The sequence below is a fragment of the Loxodonta africana genome, chromosome 8, assembly GCF_030014295.1.
Source record: "Loxodonta africana isolate mLoxAfr1 chromosome 8, mLoxAfr1.hap2, whole genome shotgun sequence".
NCBI classification, from domain to species: Eukaryota; Metazoa; Chordata; class Mammalia; order Proboscidea; family Elephantidae; genus Loxodonta; species Loxodonta africana.
In genome coordinates this window covers 1,943,750-1,968,040 of record NC_087349.1, presented here as the reverse complement: position 1 = coordinate 1,968,040, position 24,291 = coordinate 1,943,750, and the positions used below count along the sequence as shown (strand labels likewise).

Sequence of the window (24,291 nt, the reverse complement as noted above, 5' to 3'; positions counted from 1 at the left end):
TCCAAAAGAGCCCAATGCCTAAGTCTCCGCTAACTGCTTACTAGGCTGTTGTTTGACTTGAAAGTGACTTAAGGGAACCAGTTCCTTAAAGGCACAAGGTTTAAAAGGGTACCTAAGGGCAGGTAGCCTGGGTGGGGTCACTCCAATTCCAGGAACCCAGAAATCTAGGTTCCAGTGCAGTTAAAATGGTTTTATCAGGACTCACCCTGCACTAGTGTGACCTTGTTAACAACAAAAACACCCTTATTTCCAAACAGGGTCACATTTACAGGGACAGGGTTTAGGATTTCAACACGCATTTGGAGGGGACACAATTCAACCCATTGCAACATCTAATCTGAACTTGGCCTGGCGCTGGAAGTCCAGAAGTGGTGGTGGGTTTTGGGAAAGTGCTTAGAAGCTGAGACTAAGGGGAGCTGGCATGTTGTTACTGAAGTGGGCGCAGATTCCAAAGAGTGAAATTACCTTATACATTTGTGCTTCTTTTAAAAGGAAAGTGGAGACGCCATCTTTAGTCCCTTTGAGCCCCTTAACTCTGCTGTCTTGAGGGTTTTTTTCCCCCTAAAAAGTTATTTTGAGCTAATTATCATCTCTAAGGACGTACTCTATCAGGCTGTGTTGCTAATGCGCCTCTCATTGGGGGCGCTTCAGTGACTAGAAACCAACTAAGGAGGAGAATTAAAAGCTGGGAGCAGCGGATTATCTGGGGATTTTCTTCAAGGTAGTAAATGCTATCCGTACCGTCAGAAATCTCCCACTAAGCCTGGTGCCTGGCTGGAGGGAAGGAGGGGGACCCAGGGCCCTCTGAGGGGGAGCAGCTTACACCCCAGCCTAGTGCCCAAGGACTTGGTTGTCAGGAGGCCTTTGATCTCCCCAACTCCAAGGGCAGGCAGGGACATGGGCCAGGGTCAGCATGAAAGGAAGGGCTATCTGACAAGATTCTACTCTGTTGATAGCGAATCAAACTGCCATTTCCAATTGTACATTTTCTGCTACATCAAAGCTTTTCAGATGGAAACATCAGAAAGGGGGTAATTTCCCGGGTTAGCCTGTTAGGACTTGAATGAAAATAACTGCTGACAGAAAATGAAATTCCCCGACAATAAAAAATAAAGCGCAATGCTAGGGAATTTTAAAGTACCTCATATATCATAGAATTTGCTGTAGACTGTAAGTGGGTTTGTGATTTATATGCTAAATTTCTCTAACTGGATTGTTCTGACAGTTGCCTGAAAATGAGTCTTTACGTTTTCGAGTTGTATTGTAACCCTTAGTTTATGTGCCCTATTCCCACTACCTGTTCGGTGGTGTTGGATGTCCAGGGCCTAGACAGTGCTTGGGATAAAGCAAGCTGTCCAAAAATGAAGCCTCATGCACATATGTGCCTGCTACCACATGAAGAGAGAACTTGAACATATGTGAACAGAGAGTATTTGCTATTTGACTGTTTACCCCAGAAAGAAAATGACAATGATTTTAAGAAGTACATTGTACTCACTGTTAAAACAAAAATCATGTTAAGGCATTTATAGAAATTGATTCAAGTTTATTAAATATACGAATATTTACAAATCAGGGTAATATTTCAACTAGGGAGTCAAAAATGTTCTAAAGATGAGATACCCTCTAAAGACTCTCATACCCTATCTTATTGGCATTGCCATGGAAATGAGGCCAGAACAGTATTTACATAATAACAATTTACCCTAATACACAGCTTCTAGTCCATCCCGAAGTTCCTGCTTCTCTAAACTGGCTGCACATGGATAATTCTTCAAAAGACCCCAATGCCTAAGGCAAACCCATCTCCACTAAGCTGCTGGCTATGCTATTGTTTGACCTGAAGGTGACTTTAGGAAACCCGTTTCTTCAAGGTTCAAGATTCAAAAGGACACTTAAAGGCCAATGGCCTGAGTGGGTCACCCAACTCCATGGACCCCAGAAATCTGGATTCTAGAAGAATTAAACCAGTTCCTCACCGTCCAGCTGCTCCACTGGAGAAAGACCTGCCAATATGCTCCCATAAAGATTACAGCCTAGGAAATGCTACGGGGCCATTCTACTCTGCCACGTGGGGTCACGATGAGTTGGAATTGACTGGACGGCACCCAACAACAACAACACGGCTTTATGCTGCTCTTTCAAAATTCCTTGCAATTTAATATTGTGTAAATATTTTAAGTACCACACCCTATCATTTCAAACTGCTCTTTTGGTTATTTCCCCTTAAAAGCTTTCTAAATTTTTATTTTATTTTTAAAGCTTGGCATCACGGAGATACGCTACATGGTAGACTCTATAACCCTACATTGCAAATGGATGTTTTGTGGAAATAGTTGATGATGCCGGGGACTGAACACCAAGGGTTGAGGTGCACTGTTCCACTACAGACTGCTCCCACTTGCCTAAGTTTCCTTTTCTAAGTCGCTGTAACAAACGACATCACAAGCGGAGGCGTTAAAGAACAGAAATTTATGTTCTCACAATTCTGGAAGCTGGGAGTCCAAACCAGGGTCCCAGTTCCTTCGTGGCCTCTCCTAGGTCCTGGTGTCCCTAGAGATCCTGGTGGTCTTTGCTTGCAGACAGGTCCTCACATGGAGTCTGACTTTCCCTGTGTGTCTGTGTCTGTTTAGTCTGCTCCTTTATCACTCAGAAGAAACGGGGTGTAGGACCCATCTCTCTCTGGCATGACCTCGGTAACAAAACAAAAGAAAGTCGTATTCCAAGCCAGGTCACCTCCACGGGCACAGGGTGAGGACTTACACGTTTTCTACCGAGGAGGACATCCTTCAGTCTGTAACAGCACTCTTCTGGTGTTTTTTTTTTTTTTTCTCTTACCATATAGTTTCTATTAGTAGTCTATTTACATTTTAGACAATTAACATGCAGTTAGGAGCGGGGACTTGGGACTCCAACTTCCTGGGTACAGACCTTTGCTCTTATTAGCTGTAATTAGCTATTAGCTGCTTGACCTGGGCCAAGGTCCTTAACCTCCCTGTGTTTATATTTTCTCACCTTGTATTCTAAGCTTCTGAGATTCACAATTTCTAAAAATTACAGAAGAGACTGTCTGACGACCTGTAGTTTACATCTCCTGGGAAAGTGGGGTGGAGGAGACAGATGGCAAACCACAAACATAACAAGTGACTGACTCCCTGAGTCAAAATGGACTGGAGGGCACCTAACAACAACGACAACAACATGTTAGGAGAGAAGTGTTTTGGGGAAAAGGTGGGGCAGAGTGGGGTGAGCTCCGTGGGACAGACAGGGCCTCGTGGAGAATTTGCCCTTCGGGTGAAGACTGCAAGGGGGTGATGGTCAGCCATGGAAGCCGAGGGGAAAGGCCTTCCAGGTGGAGGATGAGGGAACCAGGACATTGGGGGGGTGGTGTGCAGGGAAGGACAGGCGATGAGGTCACATAGGGGACCAGGGCCCCCCGGAGGCCTGTGGGGCTGCCTGTTAAGACTTTGGTCTTTTATTTAGAGCTATTTGTTTTAACCAAGTGTGTGTGATGTGTTTCAAAGTACTTTTTATAAAGGGAAGCCATGCTCTCTTTAAGGGTCCGCGGGAATGGCCAGGCATCTCTACAATGGGGCATTTTCTTAGTCTCCAAGTCTGAATTCAGATCAAAAGCAAATTACTGTAATAAAACAAGACTCAAAAAGAGCAGCCTTTCCTGCCGCCCAGGGTGGGACCCTCCTTACTGCCACAGAGCTGAGCTCCTGACGGACAAATACACAAAGCACGTCTCCGCTCTGGGTGAGAGATGAAAGATGGGGACGGTCCGCTTGTCTCAGTGTTGACATAAACGCATTCCACAGCTGCAGCTGCGTCATAAAGGAACGTTAACAGGCCTGCAACAGCACAAAAACTTTAACAAATATTCTTCTTGCCAGAAAATAGCTAACATCGTCACAGAAACAGACACACAGAAGCACCAATCTGTTCTTCAGGTGGATGGGAACGAGCTGCTGTCGCTCACAAGTGTCCTCAGATCTGGGTGCCCATTGGTCTCTGGGCTGGACTGTGAGTGTGCAAACCACCAGCACCCCCGCTGCCTGCAGGTCATCGTCTGCGCTTTCAGGACTCGCCGCCTGTGTCCTGCAGCGGCGCCATCTGCTTTAGGAACCTTGTGTCTCTACACGGATTGGAGTTGCTCACACACCTGGGCAGCGCGTGTAGCTGGCATTATGGGATAGCACGTGAAAGGGCTGTCACAACCTGAGACTCTGGGCTGCAGAGGTGCTTGTAACGCTCACACCATGAGTATTTGGAGAGGAAAAATAATACGGCGGTAAACTGCAAATAGTTTAAATTACATCAGTGGGATGTAAAAAATCCTTCTAAATAAAGTAACGGTCCGTAAGTTTAGGGTCTTTAAGATTAATTTAACTATCTGGAAAGTTGGACTCCCCCAGCTGGTGGCACAGTAGTGAAGCACTTGGATGCTAACTGAGAGGTCAGCAGTTTGAACCCACCAGCTGCTCTGAAGGAGAAAGATGTGGCAGTTTGCGTCCATGAAGATTACATCCTTGGACACCCTATGGGGCAGTTCTACTCTGTCCTACAGAGTCGCTCTGAGTTGGAATTGACTCGAAGGCAACGGGTTTGGTTTTTAGGGTGGGTGGTGCAAATTGCTAACATGCTCAGCTGCTGACCTAAAGGTTGGACATTCAAATTCACCCAGAGGCACCTCAAAAGAAAGGCCTGGCAAGATCTACATCCAAAGAGTCAGCCATTGAAAACCCTGGGGAGCACAACTCTGCTCCAACACTGGGGTCACCGTGAGTTGGGGCTGATTGCCTGCAACTGGTTTTTGGTTTTATCTGGAAAATCGATGGAATTTTAAAATAAATCCTTTTTCAAATGACTAAAACGAGTATTGTAATCTAACACTACACTGTGTCTTTCTACCTGAAAGCTTATAAATGACTTTGTGGAAATGAATGCATACTTTAAGTAACTGGGGGTGAAGACCCTTCAACAGCTTCCTTCGTGAGCCACTCAGTGAAGTTCACACAGCTCTTGTAGAAGGACCAATATTGGCTACACTGTTACTCCAGTGAATCTGGATATTTACAGGAAGTTTGCCACCAGAATGGTGGGTCTTAATTGTCTGTTTCGATATGAAACATTCTTGGTTTGTATCCAACACCCAGTTTAAGAAATATGTTGTTGTTGTCAGGTGCCATCAAGTCTGTTCCAACTCACAGCGACCCTATGCACAACAGAATGAAACACTGCCCGGTCATGCGCCATCCTTACAATGGTTGTTATGCTCGAGCCCATTGTTGCAGCCACCATGCCAATCCATCTCCTTGAGGGCCTTCCTCTTCTTCACTGACCCTGTACTCTGCCAAGCATGATGTCCTTCTCCAGGGACTGATACCTCCTGACAACATGTCCAAAGTATGTGAGATAAAGTCTCCCCATCCTTGCTTGTAAGGAGCATTCTGGTTGTACTTCTTACAAGACAGATTTGCTCATTCTTTTGGCAGTCCATGGTATATTCAATATTCTTCGCCAACACCACAATTCAAAGGCGTCAACTCTTCTTTGGCCTTCCTTATTCATTGTTCAGCTTTCACATGCATATGAGGTGATTGAAAACACCGTGGCTTGGGTCAGGCACACCATAGTCCTCAAGGTGCCGTCTTTGCTTTTCAGCACTTAAAAGAGGTCTTTTGCAGCAGATTTGCCCAGTGCAATGCATCTTTTGATTTCTTGTCTGTGGCTTCCATGGGTGTTGGGTGTGGATCCAAGTAAAATGAAATCCTTGACAACTTCAATCTTTCCTCTGTTTATCATGATGTTGCTCATTAGTCCAGTTGTGAGGATTTTTGTTTCTTTTTGTTGAGGTGTAATCCACACTGAAGGCTGTGGTCTTTGATCTTCTTAAGAAATATAACATCAAAAAATAAAAGTAAAGCCTAAACCCCTTTCTCAATCCTTAGATTATCCTGAATTTGATGTTTATCGGTCCTATTAATGTTATATACTTTTATTACTGTGTGAGTATTTACTTGTCCGCATTTACATGTTCTTAAGCTTTATAAAAATGGAATTATGCTGTGTAGGCCACTCCTACTTTCATTTTTCACTCAATATTTCTGACAGGCAATAATTCACATTGATACATATAGTTCTCACTGATTCATTTTCAAATCTTTTTTAGTATTCAGTTCTATGATCATGGCTCAGTTTGTTTTTGATAAGCCTCTGGGTTGTTTTTGTTTATTTACTATAAAAGCGATAATTGCAGTACATTTTCTGTACAAACATTCATGAACTCCTTTAGGACATGTACCAAGAAAGGATTGCTGTTGCCCCATCTTCAGACCGGCTACTTGCTGCTAAGTTGCTCTCCAAAGTAGTTGCTGCAAGTAGGGTTTGAATGGTCTTGAGACCTCATATCCTCAGCAATTCCAGGCGTAGCCAAATTTTTTAATGTTTGCTGATCACAGAGACGTGAAATAAAGTTTCATTGTAGTTTTAATGAAACTGATTACAGAGAAGATATGTGCCTCCATGGATCGTTGGCCATTTGGTCTTCCCATCTGTGAAACACTGGTTCTTATTCTTTACCCTTTTTTTCCAGGTCGTTTGTCTTTCTGTTACTATTTGTCAAACATTTTTTTTTAATCTGGGTACTCATCTTTGACAGATATGTGGTGTTATGAATTGAATTGTGTCCCCCTAAAAGGTATGTCAACTTGGCTAGGCCATGATTTCCAGTATTGTGTGGTTGCCCTCCGTTTTGTGATCTTACGTTATTATCCTATGTGTTGCAAATCCTAACTGCTATGATGTTAATGAGGCAGGATTAGAGGCAGTGATGTTAATGAGGCAGAACACAGTCTACAGGATTAGGTTGTATCTTGAGTCAATCTCTTTTGAAATATAAAAGAGAGAAGCAAGCAAGAGGAGAGGGACTTCATTGCCACCAAACAAGAGTGGCTGGGAGCGGAACATGTCCTTCGAACCTGGGGTCCCTGCACTGAGAAGCTCCTTGACCAGGGGAAGACTGATGACAAGGACCTTCCTCCACATCCAACAGAGAGAGAAAACCTTCCCTGGAGCCAGCGCCCTGAATTCAGGCTTCTCGCCTCCTAGACTGTGAGAGAAGAGACTTTTGTTTGTTAAAGCCACCCACTTGTGGTATTTCTGTTATAGCAGCACTAGATGACTAAGACATGTGGCTTACAGATATCTCATCTACTCTGCAGATCCACTTTTCACATGGCTGATGCTGTCTTGATAAAGAGGGTATGATTTTGCAAGCACTCGCCTTTTCTCCTGCAGTGTGCTCATTGTCTGCCATTGTGAGAAGTAATACAGTGTTTTATGCATTATTGTACATGTTTGAAGATCTGATTCTGCCCTTGGTTTTTAAGCCATCTGGAATTGATTTTTATGTAGTGCTGAAGACAAAGATCTAATTTTGTTTTTCCATATAATCAGCAATTGCAAATTTCTCACTGATTTATAATGCCAGCTTTGGTTTAAATCAAGTTTCCATACATTCATAGATTTTTGTTTTGTTTTATTTTTTAAATTGTACTTTACTATTCTAGCTATCTGTGCCTGTACCAAACCTTCCTTAGTCATGATTCCTGGTAGGCCATTTCTCTCTAGATGGTTCTTCTTTTTCAAGAATGTCTTGGTTATTCTTGGATATCGTCTCTTTCATGCAAAGTTTTGAGTCAGCTACTCAATCCCACTTACATATACACAAAAAGACAGAAACTAATTCTTGGAATTTTGATTGAAAATTCATTTAATTTATAGACTAATTTTAGGAGAAATATTGTATTTACAATATGTTGTTATTAGATACTGTCAAGTTGATTCCAACTCATAGCGACCTATGTACAACAGAATGAAACCCTGCCCAGTCCTGCCCCATCCTCACAATCGTCGTTATGCTTGAGCCCACTGTTGCAGCCACTATGTCAGTCCATCTCATTGAGGGTCTTCCTCTTTTTTGCTGACCCTCCACTTTACCAAGCATGATGTCTTTCTCCAGAGACTGGTCCCTCCTGACAACATGTCCAAAGCGTGTGAGATGCACTCTTGTCATCCTTGCTTCCAAGCATTCTGGTTGTACTTCTTCCAAGAAGTATTTGTTCATTCTTTGGGCAGTCCATGGTATATTCAATATTCTTCACCAACACCACAATTCAAAGGCATCAATTCTTCTTTGGTCTTTCTTATTCATTATCCAACTTTCACATGCATAGGAAGCAATTGAAAACACCATGGCTTGGATCAGACGCACCTTAGTCTTCAAGGTGACATCTCTGCTTTTTAATACTTTAAAGAGGTCTTTTGTAGCAGATTTGTCCAATGGGTCTTTTGATTTCTTGACTGCTGCTTCCACGGGCATTGAGTGTGGATCCAAGTAAAATGAAATCCTTTAATAACTTCAATCTTTTCTCCATTTATCATCCATTTATCCAATCCCCAGTAATTATCAATGCATCCTGATTGCATGTTTAATCAACTTCAGACTGCAGAAGTTGATAAAAATCTTCAGTTTCTTCATCTTTGGCTTTAGTTGTTGGTGCCTAAATTTGAATAACAGTCGTATTAACTGGTCTTCCTCATAGGGGTATGGATATTATCCTATCACTGACAGTATGTACTTCAGGATAGATCTTGAAACGTTCTTTTTGACGACGAATGCAACACCATTCCTCTTCGAGTTGTCATTCCCAGCATAGTAGAACATATGATTGTCTGATTCATAATGGCCAATACCAGTCCATTTCAGCTCACTAATGGCTAGGATATTGATGTTTATTCATTCCATTTCATATTTGATGATTTCCAGTTTTCCTAGATTCATACTTCATACATTTCATGTTCCAGTTATTAATGGATGTTTGCAGCTGTTTCTTCTCATTTTGAATCATGCCACATCAGCGAATGAAGGCCCTGAAAGCTTGACTCCATCCACATCCTTAAGGTCGACTCTGCTTTGCAGAGACAGATGTTGTCGTGGATTGAATTATGTCCCCCCAAAAATGTGTGTATCAACTTAGTTAGGCCATGACTCCCAGTATGCTGTGGTGGTCCTCCATTTTGTGATTGTAATTTTATGTTAAGAGGATTAGGGTGGGATTTTTGTAACACCGTTACAGGGTCCCATCCATGATCCAATGTAAAGGGAGTTTCCCTGAGAAGTGGCCTGTCCCATCTTTTCTCTCTCAAGAGATAAAAGGAAAGGTAAGCAAGCAGAGAGTTGGGGACCTCATACCACCAAGAAGGCAGCTCTGGGAGCAGAGCGTGTCTTTTGGACCTGAGGCTCGTGTGCTGAGATGCTCCCAGACCAAGGGAAGACTGATGCATCACAAGGACCTTCCTTCAGAGCCAACAGAAAGAGAAAGCCTTCCCCTGGGCCTGGCGCCCTGAATTCGGACGTTTAGCCTACTGGACCGTGAGAGAACAAACTTCCCTTTGTTAAAGCCATCCGTTTGTGGTATTTCTGTTATAGCAGCTCTAGGTGACTATGACAGATATTAAGTTCTCAGAATTCACGAAGGGCATTTTCACAACATAGCAATGCAAACAGTATTTGAAGTACACCAGTTTATCAATTGCGTCTTTCTAAAAATGTAACGGGCAGAAATTTAGAATTTGTCATGCACAGTAGCTTCTATTTCCATCACACATATATCTGCTAATGCATATTTTAGAAATACACTGTGAATGCCAGAATAAGATTCTTAATTTTTTCACTCATGATAATAGCCAAGGAAAATCTATACAGCATAACCATCTTGTTTCTTTTAGATGTGGGATACCTGCAAAATTGTTAATATCCGTTTGTCACTTAAGATTTAATGGCTCCAAAGGAGCAGGAGGGAGCTGTGGGGAGGAGGGAATAGAAGGCATGAGAGGCTGGGTCATGAAGGGAATTGTGGGCTAGATTGTGCCCCCAAAAAGACATATCCACATCCTCACCCCTAAAAAGAGAAAGACACAGAGGTTTTGGTTGGTGTCACTAGGGTTGGTGTCCCCCGATATGGTATTTCATGGTGTCACTCTTACCGCAATTTCACGAGTTAGAGCCGCCTGCCGCAAACAGCCAATTCTTGAGGCAGGGGTGAGGTGGGTAGCAAGAGCTTTATTAGGTATACCGGTATATGGAGACAGAGGGGAATGATCTCATTGGACTACAGGTCAGCTCGGGTTTTTAAGGGAAAAAGAGCCATAAGTTCTAGGAACTTGGGGAATGTGCACTCTCTTTCTTCTGTTTGGTTTCAATGGTCGTATCTCAAACATGTTGATCTTTTCTTGCCAGAATCCCATCAGCTGGGGGAGGGGGGTGGCTGGCACCGTCTTTCTTCTTATTTGACAGGCTTAGAGGAAACACTGGTTAACACTTAACCTTTTGGGCGAGCTGACATCAGGATCTTACTTGGAGACAGGGATGGGCTAGGGGACGGAAAGGAGAGAAAGAAAGAAGAAAGAAAAACAAAAAACTGGGTTGGGTACTGTTCAAGATATGGCTGAGCAGCCTATTTCCTCAGCCCCGCCCCCGCCCCAAGGACCTTCTCCCATATCAGGCCCTACAGAATCCTTAGGAATGCTGTTGGTACTAACGGCACTCGTGAACTGTGATTCCCATACATCACTCCTTCTTTTCCTTTAATTACCACTTCATTCTCAAAACAGTTATTGTTAACACGTTCACAGATACTAATTACCACAATATTGTAGCTAAAACACCAGAAAATTTGACAAAATCAGCGACACCAGCCGCAACAAAAATAACAGCTTGTAGTGTGTGGAACCCTGTAGGATGGAGCAGAACTGCCCCACAGAGTTTCCGAGGAGCGCCTTCTGGATTTGAGCAGCCGACCTTTTGGTTAGCAGCCGTAGCACTTAACCACTACACCAGCAGGGTTTCCCAGAGCACATTAGAAAGTTCAAAAAGTAAATTAGCACAGGGTTTTAGCCTTGTGGGTATATTGATACATGTAAGCTGGGCTTACAAAAATATTTTTGTTATTATAACCACAGGGATATTTTTATAAAAAATAATAAATTTCTGCTGAAACACTGCAGAAAAATTTTACAGCCAGTCATTCTGGCATCGTGCCCTCTGACAGTGTCACCCGGTGTGGTCTGCATCCCCCTAGTGATGCTGCCGCGCAGAGGGAAGACTGCCATGATGGGGGCAGAGATTGGAGGGATGCTGTCACAAGCCAAGGGAAGCTGATAATTGTGGCAACATCAGGAGCTGAGAGAGAGGGGCCTGGAACAGTCTCCCCCAGAGCCTTCAGAGGGAACGTGGCCCTGCTGTGCACTCCTTAGAGGAGGGTCCTTCCTTGCCTTCTCTGCCTCCCTCCCACACAGCTGTGCCTCTGTGTCCAAATTCCCCTCATCTCATAAAGACACCAGTTGCTGAGCTAGGTCCACCCTACTCCAGTGTGACTTCATTTCAACTAACAATATCTTTAAAAGCCCTATTTCCCAACAAAGTCACATTCACAGATGCTCGTGCTTGTGACTTCAACATTTTTGGGGGAGACACAATTCAACCACAACAGTTGCAGCATCTTCCAAGGGTAAGCAGTCTTTTTTTTTTTAATAAACTCATGGGTTTCTATATACCTGATGTGTTTTAATCCATTGCAAGCAATTCTTAGGGATGTCCAAATTGCCCTTTCCTTGGTCATTGGGAGCCTGTTTGGGTCGATCCTGGAGCCTTGGGCCTGCCCTCGGTGTTGACTGATAGCTGATCTTTCTGGTGGGACAGTATGTTCTGAGCTCATCTTGTACAACCAGCCCTGGAACCCATGACTTCTCCAGGAAGTCCCTTTTTATTCCTTATAGAGAATGGTATTTAGTGCCACATCTGGGACTAGGGTTGGTCTTCGCTTTGGGGCTTTTTCAGGGGACATTCTAGAGCATAGGTATATGTTAAAAAGCAGTAAAATCATGAGTTTACAGGGATGTTGCTAATTCAAATTCAGTAAACTACAGCTTTCAGTTAACCACATCTATCATATATCTGGAACTCTGGTGGCCCAGTGGTTAAGAGTTCGGCTGCTAACCAAAAAGTTAGCAGTTCGAATCCATCAGCTGCTCCTTGGAACCCTTATGGGGCAGTTCTACTCTGTCCGGAAGGGTCACTATGAGTCAGAATCAACTCAATGGCAATGGGTTTGGTTTTTTTTTTAATCATATATCTGAGGAGCCCTGGTGGTGCAGTGGTTAAAACACTCGACTGCTAACAGAAAGGTCGGCAGTACAAAACCACCAGCATCTGTGCAGGAGAAAGATATGGCAGTTTCCTTCTGTAAAGATTCACAGCCCTGGAAGCCCTAGGGGTCGCTCTGGGTTTTGGGTATCAAACATCTGAGGTCCCAGGGTAGCGCAAACAGTTAAGTCATCAGCTTCTAACTGAAAGGTTAGCAGTTTGAACCCACCCGTCTTGGAAGACAGGCCTGGCGATCTGCATTCAAAAAGTCACAGCCACTGACAACCCTGTGGAGCAGTTCTACTCTGCACACGTGGGGTTGCCACGACTCAGAATCGGCTGGAGGACAGTTGGTTTGCCTTTTGGTTTATTGTAATTCTGCTTCTGCTTTCCTCACGCTGTTAATTCCAGGGACCAACACATCCCTGCATTATTGGTGCACATTATCCCACAGGTGCCGAGCGTTCTGATAAGAGTCTCTGCAGTGCCTCCTTTTGCCAGAAATGTCGGGGTCAAGAGAACATTTGTTGACAAGACCAGGACACAGGTTCTGATCAGAGCAAGCAGCAAGTTCAAGGACACAGAGTTTGGCGAGAGCCTCGCTCGTATGGGCAAGAGAAGATGCTTGTCAGTTGGGGTGCCATGGGCGACAGAATCAGGAAGGAGCCAGATATTCTGGCCTCATGTCCAACGAAAAGGACTGTAGAGCCTCAGTCAGATACACCGCTATTTGTTTTTCATGTTTGTTTTCAGAATGTATCCTGGGTCTGGTTTTTCGAAAAGATTACTTTCCTATTTTGTCGGTAAAAGCAGAACTCAGGGCTGAGAAAAGACCAGGCTGACTTGAGGAACTGTTACATTTATTCTGTTCTAGGGTAGTTTGGTTAAACCACAGGAAACGTGTAACTCAATTATTTGCTGGCACTTGAAGAAGTGTTTGCATACTGACACCCCGCTGTCCTTGCTTTCCCCCCAGAGGACAAGGTGTGGACCATCGTGTCGCACGACTCACAGACGCAGACGACGGTGGTCGGCTACACCCCAGAGAAGTATTCGGTGACCCAGCTCGTGTACAGCGCCTCCCTGGACCAGATCGGGGCTGTCACCAGCAGCGCTGAGTACTGCGAGCAATACGTTGCCTACTTCTGCAAGATGTCGAGGCTGCTGAACACCCCAGGTAGGCCCAGAGCGCACGGGGTACTTTTGATTACGATCTCGGCTGGAGCTTGGAATTGCCTAACAATCTAGCAGGTGCAAATGTGGGGCTTATTATCTGAGTCCAGTCCCTAACGTGCAGGTGGCTGTAAATAAGCAGAAGAGAATGATTTGCTTGTTTGCTAGGGGAGGAAGCTGGGAACGTGTGGTGTTTTCCTTTAACCCCATGGTTTTACAGAACTTATGGATTTCTACATTTGCATGTGTGTGCATGTGTGTGGCTGTCTCTGGTGCTTAATTATCAGCAGTTGCTTTGGGCAAAAGTTTATCAGCAGTCCTGGGGAACTTCAAGGCATCCTCTCGGAGTTCTTCCACGGTGTTCAGGTACAAAGAACGCTTTCTGGAGGCTGCCTGCTGCTCAGTGGCACATAGAATAGCGATAGGATCACAGCGCTTTGCTGTCTAGTCACTTAACTGTGCACTCGGTCTCAGGAAGTCTGACCTGAATTGGTTTTTCATGATGGCTTGTTTCAACAACTCTTCAGGGTGTGTATTTGTGTGTGTGTTTGTGCTGGTATATGTGTGTGCATGTATGTGTATGAATGAATATGCGAGTATGTGTGAGCGTGAGTGTGTGCTAGTGTATGTATGCGTGTGAGTGTGAGTACTTGTGTGTGTGCAAGTGTGCAAATGTGTATATGAGTGCATGTGGGTGTGTGCATGTGAGTGTGTGCTAGTGTGAGTGTGCAAGTGTGCAAATGTGTATGTGAGTGTGTGTGCATGTGAGTATGTGCTACTGTGTATATGAGTGTGTGTGGGTGTGTATATGAGTGTATGGGTGTGTGTGTGTGCTAGTGTATGTATGTGTGTGAGTGTGAGTGTGAGTACATGTGAGTGTGTGCATGTGTGCAAGTGTGTATATGAGTGTATGTGCATGTGTGTGTGTGTGCTGCTGTGTATATGAGTGTGTGTGCAAGTTTGAGTGTGTGTGTATAGGAATGTGAATGTGTGTGAGTGTGTGTGTATGTGTGAGTGTGAAGGTTGTAAAGAACAGACTATTCAGACGATGCATTGGAAATACCTTTACTGCAAGAAAAGCCCGTACTCTCTAGGGAGTCTGGGCAGTACATCGTTGACAGACAGACTGAATTCCCTGTCTCACTGCCCAGCAGAGATGGGTGTCTGCTGAGTCCGAGACAGGTGGGCTGGCTCTGACCCCGCCCTGGTGCGAGTCCTGGACGCTCAGGCCTTGGCTTCCAGTATCTTTTCCAGTGACGCAGAGGTCATAATACTACGGCTGGATGACTGAGAATTCAGTACAGAGTCTGGTACATTTAAGATTTAATACATAGGAGATAAAATATTGATTTTTTTTTTAATATTAAGCAACTTTGGAAGTGGAATTATGCTATGTCAGAGACCAGTGGGCTGTTTGATGGCCAAACTCAGAATTATGTTGCCATCAGTGTTGCTGGGAGTAGCTCACAGAGAAGTTATAGCAACACAGTACTCAGCATTTCAGAGATTGGAGTTCTTCCCTCCGCAGAACCTTGTGCTGGAATATAGACCCCAAGGAACTAAGATCCACGAAGTCTGGAAGTGTCGGCTGGAGAGTGAAGAGGTAGTTGCAGCCGGGACGTGGGGGTGCTGCTGCAGGAAGGAGACAGAAAGACCACCCCAGGCAGAGAACGATCAGCAAATTCCGCAAGATGGAATACACATGGCCTTGAGCCTCCAGGGCTGTGAGCAGGGCCACAGTCAGCCCTGAGGAATGAAGTTGGGGGTTGAGTGGGACAGGGACAGAGTGTGGAAACTCAGTGCTTTCTGCAGAGGCAGGTGCCTCTCTGACGTCAGCACGTCGGAGTGGCCTGGGAGCTGATAGGGCGCACTGCTGGGGCCATACCCGAGGGGATTCTGATTCAACCTGGGCTTTGAGCCAGTTCCTTATAGTCGGAACCACTGCTGAGAATTTGCATTTCCACCCAAGAGATACTGAATTGGAATCTACCTTTAACAAGATCCCCAGCTGGTTCTTCTGTGTGAGGCATTTTGAGAACCACTGCTCTACCGTGTTCTCAGAATTGGTTACTAACCAGCAAGCGGTGTTAGCACTGAACCTGTTGGAAGCCCTGGATTCAGTACATCTGAGCAGGCTCCAGAGTTTGCATGAGTAAGGAGGTCCCAGGTGATGCTGATTTGCTGTGGCGAGCCCCCACCCTCGAAGGCCTGCCTCCTGGGAGTACCCCCAGGAACCCTCTACCAGCACCCACCCCGGGAGCCCCCACCCCAGGGGCCCCCACCCTGGGAGCCCCCAGCCCAGGGGACCACACCCCGGGAGCCCCCACCTCACGAGCCCCAATCCTGGGAGCCCCTACACCGGGAGTCTCCACCCAGGGAGCCTCAGCAGTAGGCAATGGAATGTCTACATTCAGATCATTCCTACTTTCACCTGCACTGAGTCCTGGTCTTTTTTCCTGGATTCTGTTCCCAGCACTGGGACAGATTAACCAAGGATCATGGAGCCAGGGGTCACGTCTGGGGTCTCCCAAGAGAAGACCCCTTCGTGGAGCCCATTTCACAGATTGCAGCCTTGCGTAAGGCCTGCAGCCCCCTGATGGGGTTGAGATCAGAGCAGAGTGCCGGCCGGGAAAGACCTGGTATTTACTCTCAGCGTTATTTACTCTCTTCCCTTCAGTTGAACTCCAAAGTCAGCTTTTACTTTTGAGTTTTGCACTGGGTATTAAACAACAGAAAATGGTTTCCAAGGAAGTCAGCCTACAGTTTGGGTGCCTACAGGAGCAGGTGGAGGTAGGAGAGTCAGTTGGCTGCCATGGGGGTGGTCAGCCCCTTCTTCCTCTCCCAGCCTTCTGCCTTCCCCGAGTCATAAAGGAGCCCTCCTTTCCTAAACACAGACTCTGCAGAAAATGAGGAAAAAGTAGGATGAACTTGTTTTTTAAACTGTATGTTAGCTGCATCTTCAAATAAGCTGAAATCTTCCCTTCAACCTGCAGACACCTGTTCAGGTGAGGAACCTCTAAGCTGAAAGCAAAGGCCAGTTGCTCATCTGCATAATAAAGACAGGATTCCTTGTTTCCAGACTTTCATGATTATAGTACTTGGCAAACTGTACCCTGAAAATAACTTCGTCTTCTGCTCCCTGCCTTCTGGGGCACTCTCGATGCATCTAATCTTTCATTTACATGGGATCAGTGCTTAATCCATGTTTACTGATTTGAATGAAATGAAAAATGTTGTTGTTGTTAGGTGCCATCGAGTCGGTTCCGACTCATAGCGACCCTATGCACAACAGAACGAAACACTGCCTGGTCCTGCGCCATCCTTTCAATCGTTGTTACGCTTGAGCTCACTGTTACAGCTACTATGTTGATCCACCTCATTGAGGGTCTTCCTCTTTTCCACTGACTCTGTACTTTGCCAAACATTATGTCCTCCTCCAGGGACTGATCCCTCCTGACAACATGTCCAAAGTATGTAAAACCCAGTCTTGCCATCCTTGCTTCTAAGGGGCGTTCTGGCTGTACTTCTAAGACAGATTTGTTCATTCTTTTGGCAGTCCATGGTATATTCAATATTCTTCGCCAACATGACAATTCAAAGGCATCAATTCTTCTTCGATCTTCCTTATTCACTGTCCAACTTTCACATGCATAGGATGCGATTGAAAATACCATGGCTTGGGTCAGGTGCACCTTAGTCTTTGAGGTGACGTCTTTGCTTTTCAACACTTTAAGGTCCTTTGCAGCAGATTTGTCCAATGCAATGCATCATTTGATTTCCTGACTGCTGCTTCCATGGGTGTTGGGTGTGGATCCAAGTAAAATGAAATCCTTGACAGCTTCTATCTTTTCTCTGTTTATCACGATGTGGCTTATTGGTCCAGTTGTGCAGATTTTTGTTTTCTTTATATTGAGGTGCAATCCACACTGAAGGCGATGGTCTTTGATCTTCATCAGTAAGTGCTTCAAGTCTTTTTCATTTCCAGCAATCAGGGTTGTGTCATCTGCATAATGCAGGTTCTTAGTGGGTCTTTCTCCAATCCTGATGCTCCGTTCTTCATATAATCCAGCTTCTTGTATTATTTGCTCAGCAAAGAGATTGAATAGGTATGGTGAAAGAATACAACCCTGATGCACACCTTTCCTGACTTTAAACCAATCAGTATCCCCTTGTTCTGTCTGAACAACTGCCTCTTGATCCATGTAAAGGTTCCTCATGAGCACAATTAAGTGTTCTGGAATTCCTCTTCTTCAAAATGTTATCCATAATTTGTTACGATCCACACAGTCGAATGCCTTTGCATAGTCAATAAAACCAGGTAAACATCTTTTTGGTATTCTCTGCTTTCAGCCAGGATCCATCTGACATCAGCAATGATATCTCTGGTTCCACATCCTCGTCTGAAACCAGCCTGAATTTCTGGCAGTTCCCTGTCAATATACTGCTGCAGCTGTTTTCGAATGATCTTCAGCAAAATTTTGCTTGTGTGTGATATCAATGATATTGTTCTATAATTTCCATGTCTGGTTGGATCATCTGTCTTGGGAATAGGCGTAAATATGGATCTCTTCCAGTCAGTTGGCCGGGAAGCTGTCTTCCATATTTCTTGGCATAGACGAGTGAGCACCTCCAGTGTTGCATCCTTTTGTTGAAACATTTAAATTGATATTCCGTCAATTCCTGGAGCTTTGTTTTTCACCAATGCCTTTAGTGCAGCTTGGACCTCTTCCTTCAGTACCATCGGCTCCTGATCATATGCTACCTCTTGAAATGGTTGAACATCAACTAATTCTTTTTGGTATAATGACTCTGTGTATTCCTTCCATCTTCTTTTGATGGTTCCTGCGTCGTTTAATATTTTCCCCATAGAATCCTTCGCTATGACAACTCGAGGCTTGAATTTTTTCTTCAGTTCTTTCAGCTTGAGAAATACCAAGCATGTTCTTCCCTTTTGGTTTTCCCTCTCCAGCTCTTTGCACGTGTCATTTTAATAGTTTACTTTGTCTTCTTGAGCTGCCCTTTGAAATCTTCTGTTCACCTCTTTTACCTCATCAATTCTTCCTTTTGCTTTAGCTGCTTGACATCCAAGAGCAAGTTTCAGAGTCTCCTCTGACATCCATCTTGGTCTTTTCTTTCTTTCCTGTCTTTTCAGTGACCTCTTGCTTTCTTCATGTATGATGTCCTTGATGTCATTCCACAACTCGTCTGGTCTTCGGTCACTAGTGTTCAATGCGTCAAATCTATTCTTCAGATGGCTCTCGTGGACTTGCTCTGATTTTCTTCAGTTTCAGCTTGAACGTGCATACGAGCAATTGATGGTCTGTTCCGCCGTCGGCCCCTGGCCTTGTTCTGACTGATGATATTGAGCTTTTCTGTCGTCTCTTTCCACAGATGTGGTCAATTGGATTTCTGTGTGTTCCATCTGGTAAGATCCATGTGTATAGTCGCCATTTATGTTGGTGAAAGAAGGTATTTGCAATGAAGAAGTCATTGGTCTTGCAAAATGCTATCATTCGATCTCCGGCATTGTTTCTATCACCAGAGCCATATCTTCCAACTACCGATCCTTCTTCTTTGTTTCCTACTTTCGCATTCCAATCACCAGTAATTATCAATGCATCCTGATTACATGTTCAGTCAATTTCAGACTGCACCAACTGATAAAAATCTTCAATTTCTTAATCTTTGGCCTTAGTGGTTGGTGCATAAACTTGAATAACAGTCGAATTAACTGGTCTTCCTTGTAGGCATATGGATATTATCCTATCACTGACAGTGCTGGACTTCAGGGTAGATCTTGAAATGTTCTTTTTGACAGTGAATGCAACACCATTCCTCTTCAGGTTGTCATTCCTGGCGTAGTAGTCTATATGATTGTCCGATTCAAAATGGCTAATACCAGTCCATTTCAGCTCACTTATGCCTAGGATATCGATGTTTATGCGTTCCATTTCATTTTTGATGATTTCCAATTTTCCTAGATTCATACTTCATACATTCCAGGTTCCAATTATTAATGGATGTTTGCAGCTGTTTCTTCTCATTTTGAGTCATGCCACATCAACAAATGAAGGTCCCAAAAGCTTTACTCCATCCATGTCATTAAGGCCAACTCTACTTTGAGGAGGCAGCTCTTCCCCAGTCATCTTTTGAGTGCCTCCCAACCTGGGAGGGCTCATCTTCCAGTACTATATCAGGCGATATTCCACTGCTATTCATAAGGTTTTCACTGGCTAATGCTTTTCAGAAGTAGGCTGCCAGGTCCTTCTTCCTAGTCTGTTTTAGTCTGGAAGCTCAGCTGAAACCTGTCCTCCATGGGTGACCCTGCTGGTATCTGAATACTGGTATCATAGCTTCCAGCATCACAGCAACACTCAAGTCCCCACTGTACGAAAAACTGACAGACATGTGGGGGAAATTAAAAATACGGAGCTTTAAATATTACCTCATCCAACCTAAGACAGTTGTTTTTAAATGCCAGAGTGCAGCAGAATCTCCTGGGTGCTGGTGCCCGTCCCCTGTCCCAGAACGCTGACTTGACAGGACTTGATGGGGCCCTGGAACTGAGTTGCTTTGAACAAACATCCGCAGGGACTTCTGTGAGCCATACATTGAGAAATTCTGTCTTTACGGCTGACATGAAGATCTCCTGATGGAATCTGAGATGTCAGCCTTTCATGTGGGAGAAGATTGGAGAGAATCTTAGGGCTCTCCTGGCCCATTGAAATAAAACGGCAGATCATCACTTGGTTGTCCAACTAGAGTCAGGTGGCATGATTGCATTTTTAATCCTCCATAGGCCTGTATCTACATTTGTAAAATGAGCTTTGGCTCCAATTTCTATTTCCCACACTGACTAACCTATAGAACAGCTGATGCAAGGAATAGGCACGGTTGAGGTAGAAAGTTCCCCTGCTTTGTCGTGCTCCGTGGCCATCAGAATAGGAAAGAGCACAGTTTAATAAAAATCTTTAACTTGCTGTCTTAAGGAGCTAATGTTTGCAGTAATGTTTGGTTTGGTTTGGTTTTTCTGCTCCTTCACAGCAACACTCCATTTTAAATATCCATTTACTCATGCTTAACTAAGACTGAATTATATTGGAACTTCTGTAGCAGTATTTGTGACATCTGTTTGAATACAAAGTAAATTCATTATAGTCACTGCAATTAAAATGAATATCAAATGAGTCTGTAATAGCTGTGTGCTTAAAATGCGATTCTTTATTTTAAAAGCCTCACCCTCAAGAGTTCATCTGGGGATGTGTTGTTTCTAATGTTACTTAAGATAGTTGATTTCGTATGCCATAGGCCTCATTTTAATTTTGATAAATGTTTGGGTGTACTATGCCGTTAGCTAAGAAGTGCAGGATTACCCATCGTTGGCTTCCAACAACTGTTACAAGGATTATAACTGGTGCCTTGCAGTGCCATCGTGAGATCACTCTCTTTTATTACCACAAAATGAAATCAATTTTGGAGTCTGAAAAGTATAATTTTGTCAATCTTATGATCATGTCTGCTCTTGCAATGTGGCTATTAATTCACCCTTAATCAAGTTTATAAAAGACATAGACATAAATAAAAGTTGCGTTATCCCATATAGGAGAGCCTTTTTGGAGTGAGGCATACCAATTTGGGAATGAACCAATTTGCTCTACCTGAACAGTAAAAACCTTTCATGGCTACCCAAAACCAAGGAGAGTCAACATGCTTTATACCTCTCTCCCCAGCATACAAATATAATCATGTCTGAACTTCTGAAAGGCAAAGATCATTAAACAGTGAACTCTGCTTTTGAAATAAATACCTTGACAACTTGATTTGATAAGTTAGACACCAGGAGGAAGTTCCATTAGATCCACTTGGATAAGATCTCAGTCAGTGGTCCTAAGATGGCAAAAGTGTTTCCCTGTATTTGTACGGAATCTGTAAGCCTGCTTTTAAAATGCATATTTGTGTATCTTAAATATGCTGTAGTTGTATACTTATTTTACAAATTATATTGTACTTTCTATTTGATGATTTTCTGCTAAGGTATTTATCTCTACATTTATAAAGATAAGGTATTTATCTCTACATTTATAAAGATTTATTTAATTGTAGAGGCATGAAATTGATATTTCCTATTTTCTGGCTCCATTTAATGTCATTGTTGTTAGTTTGCAGTTTTTCATTTATTTTAATTTCTCAATGTAGTATGATTGTCACAAGTCATGGTTTTATTGCTTCTTTTGTTGAAAGAAGCAATATAAACTCTCTGTCCTTTTGGGTCATTTGCTATTAGATTTTGTATCTATTGAAGAGGAGTTATGTTCACAATTTTGGGCTTTAAAGTAAGCTGTGTAAAATTCAATGCCCTTTGAAGACACTGAGCTGTGATTTAGGAGCTTACTAAAGACAAAAAAAAAAAACATGGCCCTCTCAGTGTAGCTTATAACCTATTCTTAGCCAGCATTTCTAAACTTTGGTATGCTTTTCAAAATAATGACTTTTCCAAACGTGTGCTATGCATTATAGGAAGCCGTGATCTTTAACTCTTGAGATGACATACAAAAGAACATTGCCTCCTTGCAACAAAAGATTAACTTTTTCAGTAAATGAGATTTATTGGGATGAGTCTAATATATTAATCAAAAGATTAATCATTGCATCTAATTAATCACTGTATTCAATCATCATATTAGAACTGGAGGATAAATTAAACTGGACAAGTACGGGAGAGAGCAATAACTAGAAGCGAGAAATTAGAAAATTAAACCGAGTAATATCCCACACCAGGGAACTAGAGCCTTTGCAGTGGACGATGGTTGGAGGGACGAGTGTGGTGGCTGGGGAAACAAGTGGAGACTATTTCAGGAATGTGAACAGCAGATCATCAGAATCTCAACTGGGATAATGGGTGGGGAATCAGTCAATAACAAATATTTACTGAGTGCCTCCTTCGATCAGGAGCTGTGACATATGAGCTGAGATCTGAAGGATTCATAGGAATTAACTAGGGAAAGAACAGGAGAGAAAATTCTAGGTGGCATAGTGGGTAAGAGTTCAGCTACTAATCAAAAGGTTGGCAGTTCGAATCTGCCAGGCACTCCTTGGAAACCCTATGGGGCAATTCCACTCTGTCCTATAGTGTCTCTGTGAGTTGGAATCAACCCGACGGCAATGGGTTTGGTTTTAATTTAGATGTCAGCACATGACGAGATTCTGAGATGGAGGGCAGGGAGTGCAGTGCTTTGAAGGGAAGAGAGAAGTTGAATGGTTGGGTAGAGAGCTTGAGGGTGAGAGAAGTGGGAACCTGAGACTTGGAGTGTTTCAGTCTCCTGGGGCTGCCGTAACAGAAACACCACAAGTGGAGGCTGTCAAAAACAGGACTTTATTCCTTCTTACACAGTTCTTAAGGCTAAAGGTCTAAATAGGGTCTCAGCCATGTGGGTTCCTTCTGTGGGCCTCTCTCCTAGTTCCTGGTGTGTGTTGGCAAGCCTTGGTGCTCCTTTGCTTGTAGGTGGATCCTCATGTAGGGCCTGTCATCCCGCTTGTGTGGGTATCTCTCCGTCTACTCTGCTCTCTTCACAACTCAGAAGTGATTAGGGTTAGGATACAGCCTATTCTGGTATGGCCTCATTAACATAACAAAAGAAAACCCCTATTTCTAAACAGGATCATATTTGCAGGTACAAGGGTTAGGACTTCACATAACTTTTTAGGAGACACCATTCAGTCCATAACGAGGTAGGTCCATCCAGAGTCTCTAGGTAATGTTGAGGGTTTCCCACAAAGGGCAAAGGGAATGATTTAGGAGTGGAACGCCAGTTGTTACGTGAAGAACGGACAGAGGAGGGAACAGGCATTATGAGGAGACCTGCTGGTAGGAGGTCACTGAAGAGGGTGTGTGAGTGGGTGCCAGGGGCTCGTGGGGGGTAAAGAGAAGGAGAGAGATTTGAGAAAAGTCTAGATGGCAGCATCAGCAGGAATTGTGATTGCTTACATATGGTGAGTATATTGCTGTTGCTGGGTGCTGTCCAGCCGGTTCCGACTCATAGTGACCCTATGTGACAGAGTAGAACTGCCCCATAGGGTTTCCCAGGCTGTAATCTTTATGAGAGCAGATTGTCAGGTCTTTCTCTTGCAGAGCTGCTGGTGGGTTCAAACTGCCAACCTTTTGATTAGCAGCCTAGCCCTTAACTGTTGTGCCACCAGGGCTCCTTTATGGAGGGTAAAGAAGAGGGAAAACTCAACTCGAGAATTCAGGGGGTCGGGGGGAGGGCGGATCTAAGCTCACTGTGATGGTGCTCACATGTGAGGTGCTGGCACTTTTGTGGATTTTGTTGTTGGGTGACAGAGTAGAACTGCCCCATAGGTTTTTCTAAGGTGTAATCTTTATGGGAACAAAGCACCAGGTCTTTCTCCTTTCGATCTGCTGGTGGGTTTGAACTGTCAACTTTTCAGTTAGCAGATGAGTGCTAACCAGTGCGCCTCCTTACTAAGGAAGAGCTGTATCCGTGTGTGAAGTGCTGCGTAAGAAATCTGAAAGCAGGTTTCCATGTCCATCTATGATAACCTGTAGGGTCCACCTGTAGCAGTAGAGTCGATGTTGACTCATACCAGCCCTATAAGACAGAGTAGAACTGCCCTACAGAGTTTCCAAGGAGTGGCTGGTAGATTCGAATTGCCAACCTTTTGGTTAGCAGCTGAGTTCTTAATCATTTCACCAGGACTCCGAATTGACACCAAAAACTTAACTAATTTCCTTTTTTTTCTTCACCAATATTTCCTTAAAAGTACCCACAATTAAAGTAAAACGAAAGTGAAACAGTCAGGATAAAGCTCTCCACTCTCAAGTTTGGACTGAGGGTCAGAGAATATGTAGTCAGGGCTTAATGTAGAAAAGCTGTTTCTCCTGAGTCCTC

General features: G+C 43.9%; 1 protein-coding gene across 1 annotated transcript in view; it reads left to right on the top strand.

Annotated features, from left to right (window-relative positions):
* CNTNAP2 (contactin associated protein 2) overlaps window positions 1–24,291 on the top strand; it is a 1,506,181-nt gene that overhangs the window by 866,902 nt on the left and 614,988 nt on the right. Inside the window, exon 13 of the mRNA XM_064290350.1 lies at window positions 13,188–13,388. Within this exon, the coding sequence (XP_064146420.1) occupies window positions 13,188–13,388 (201 nt within the window). The remainder of the gene's footprint in view (window positions 1–13,187; window positions 13,389–24,291) is intronic.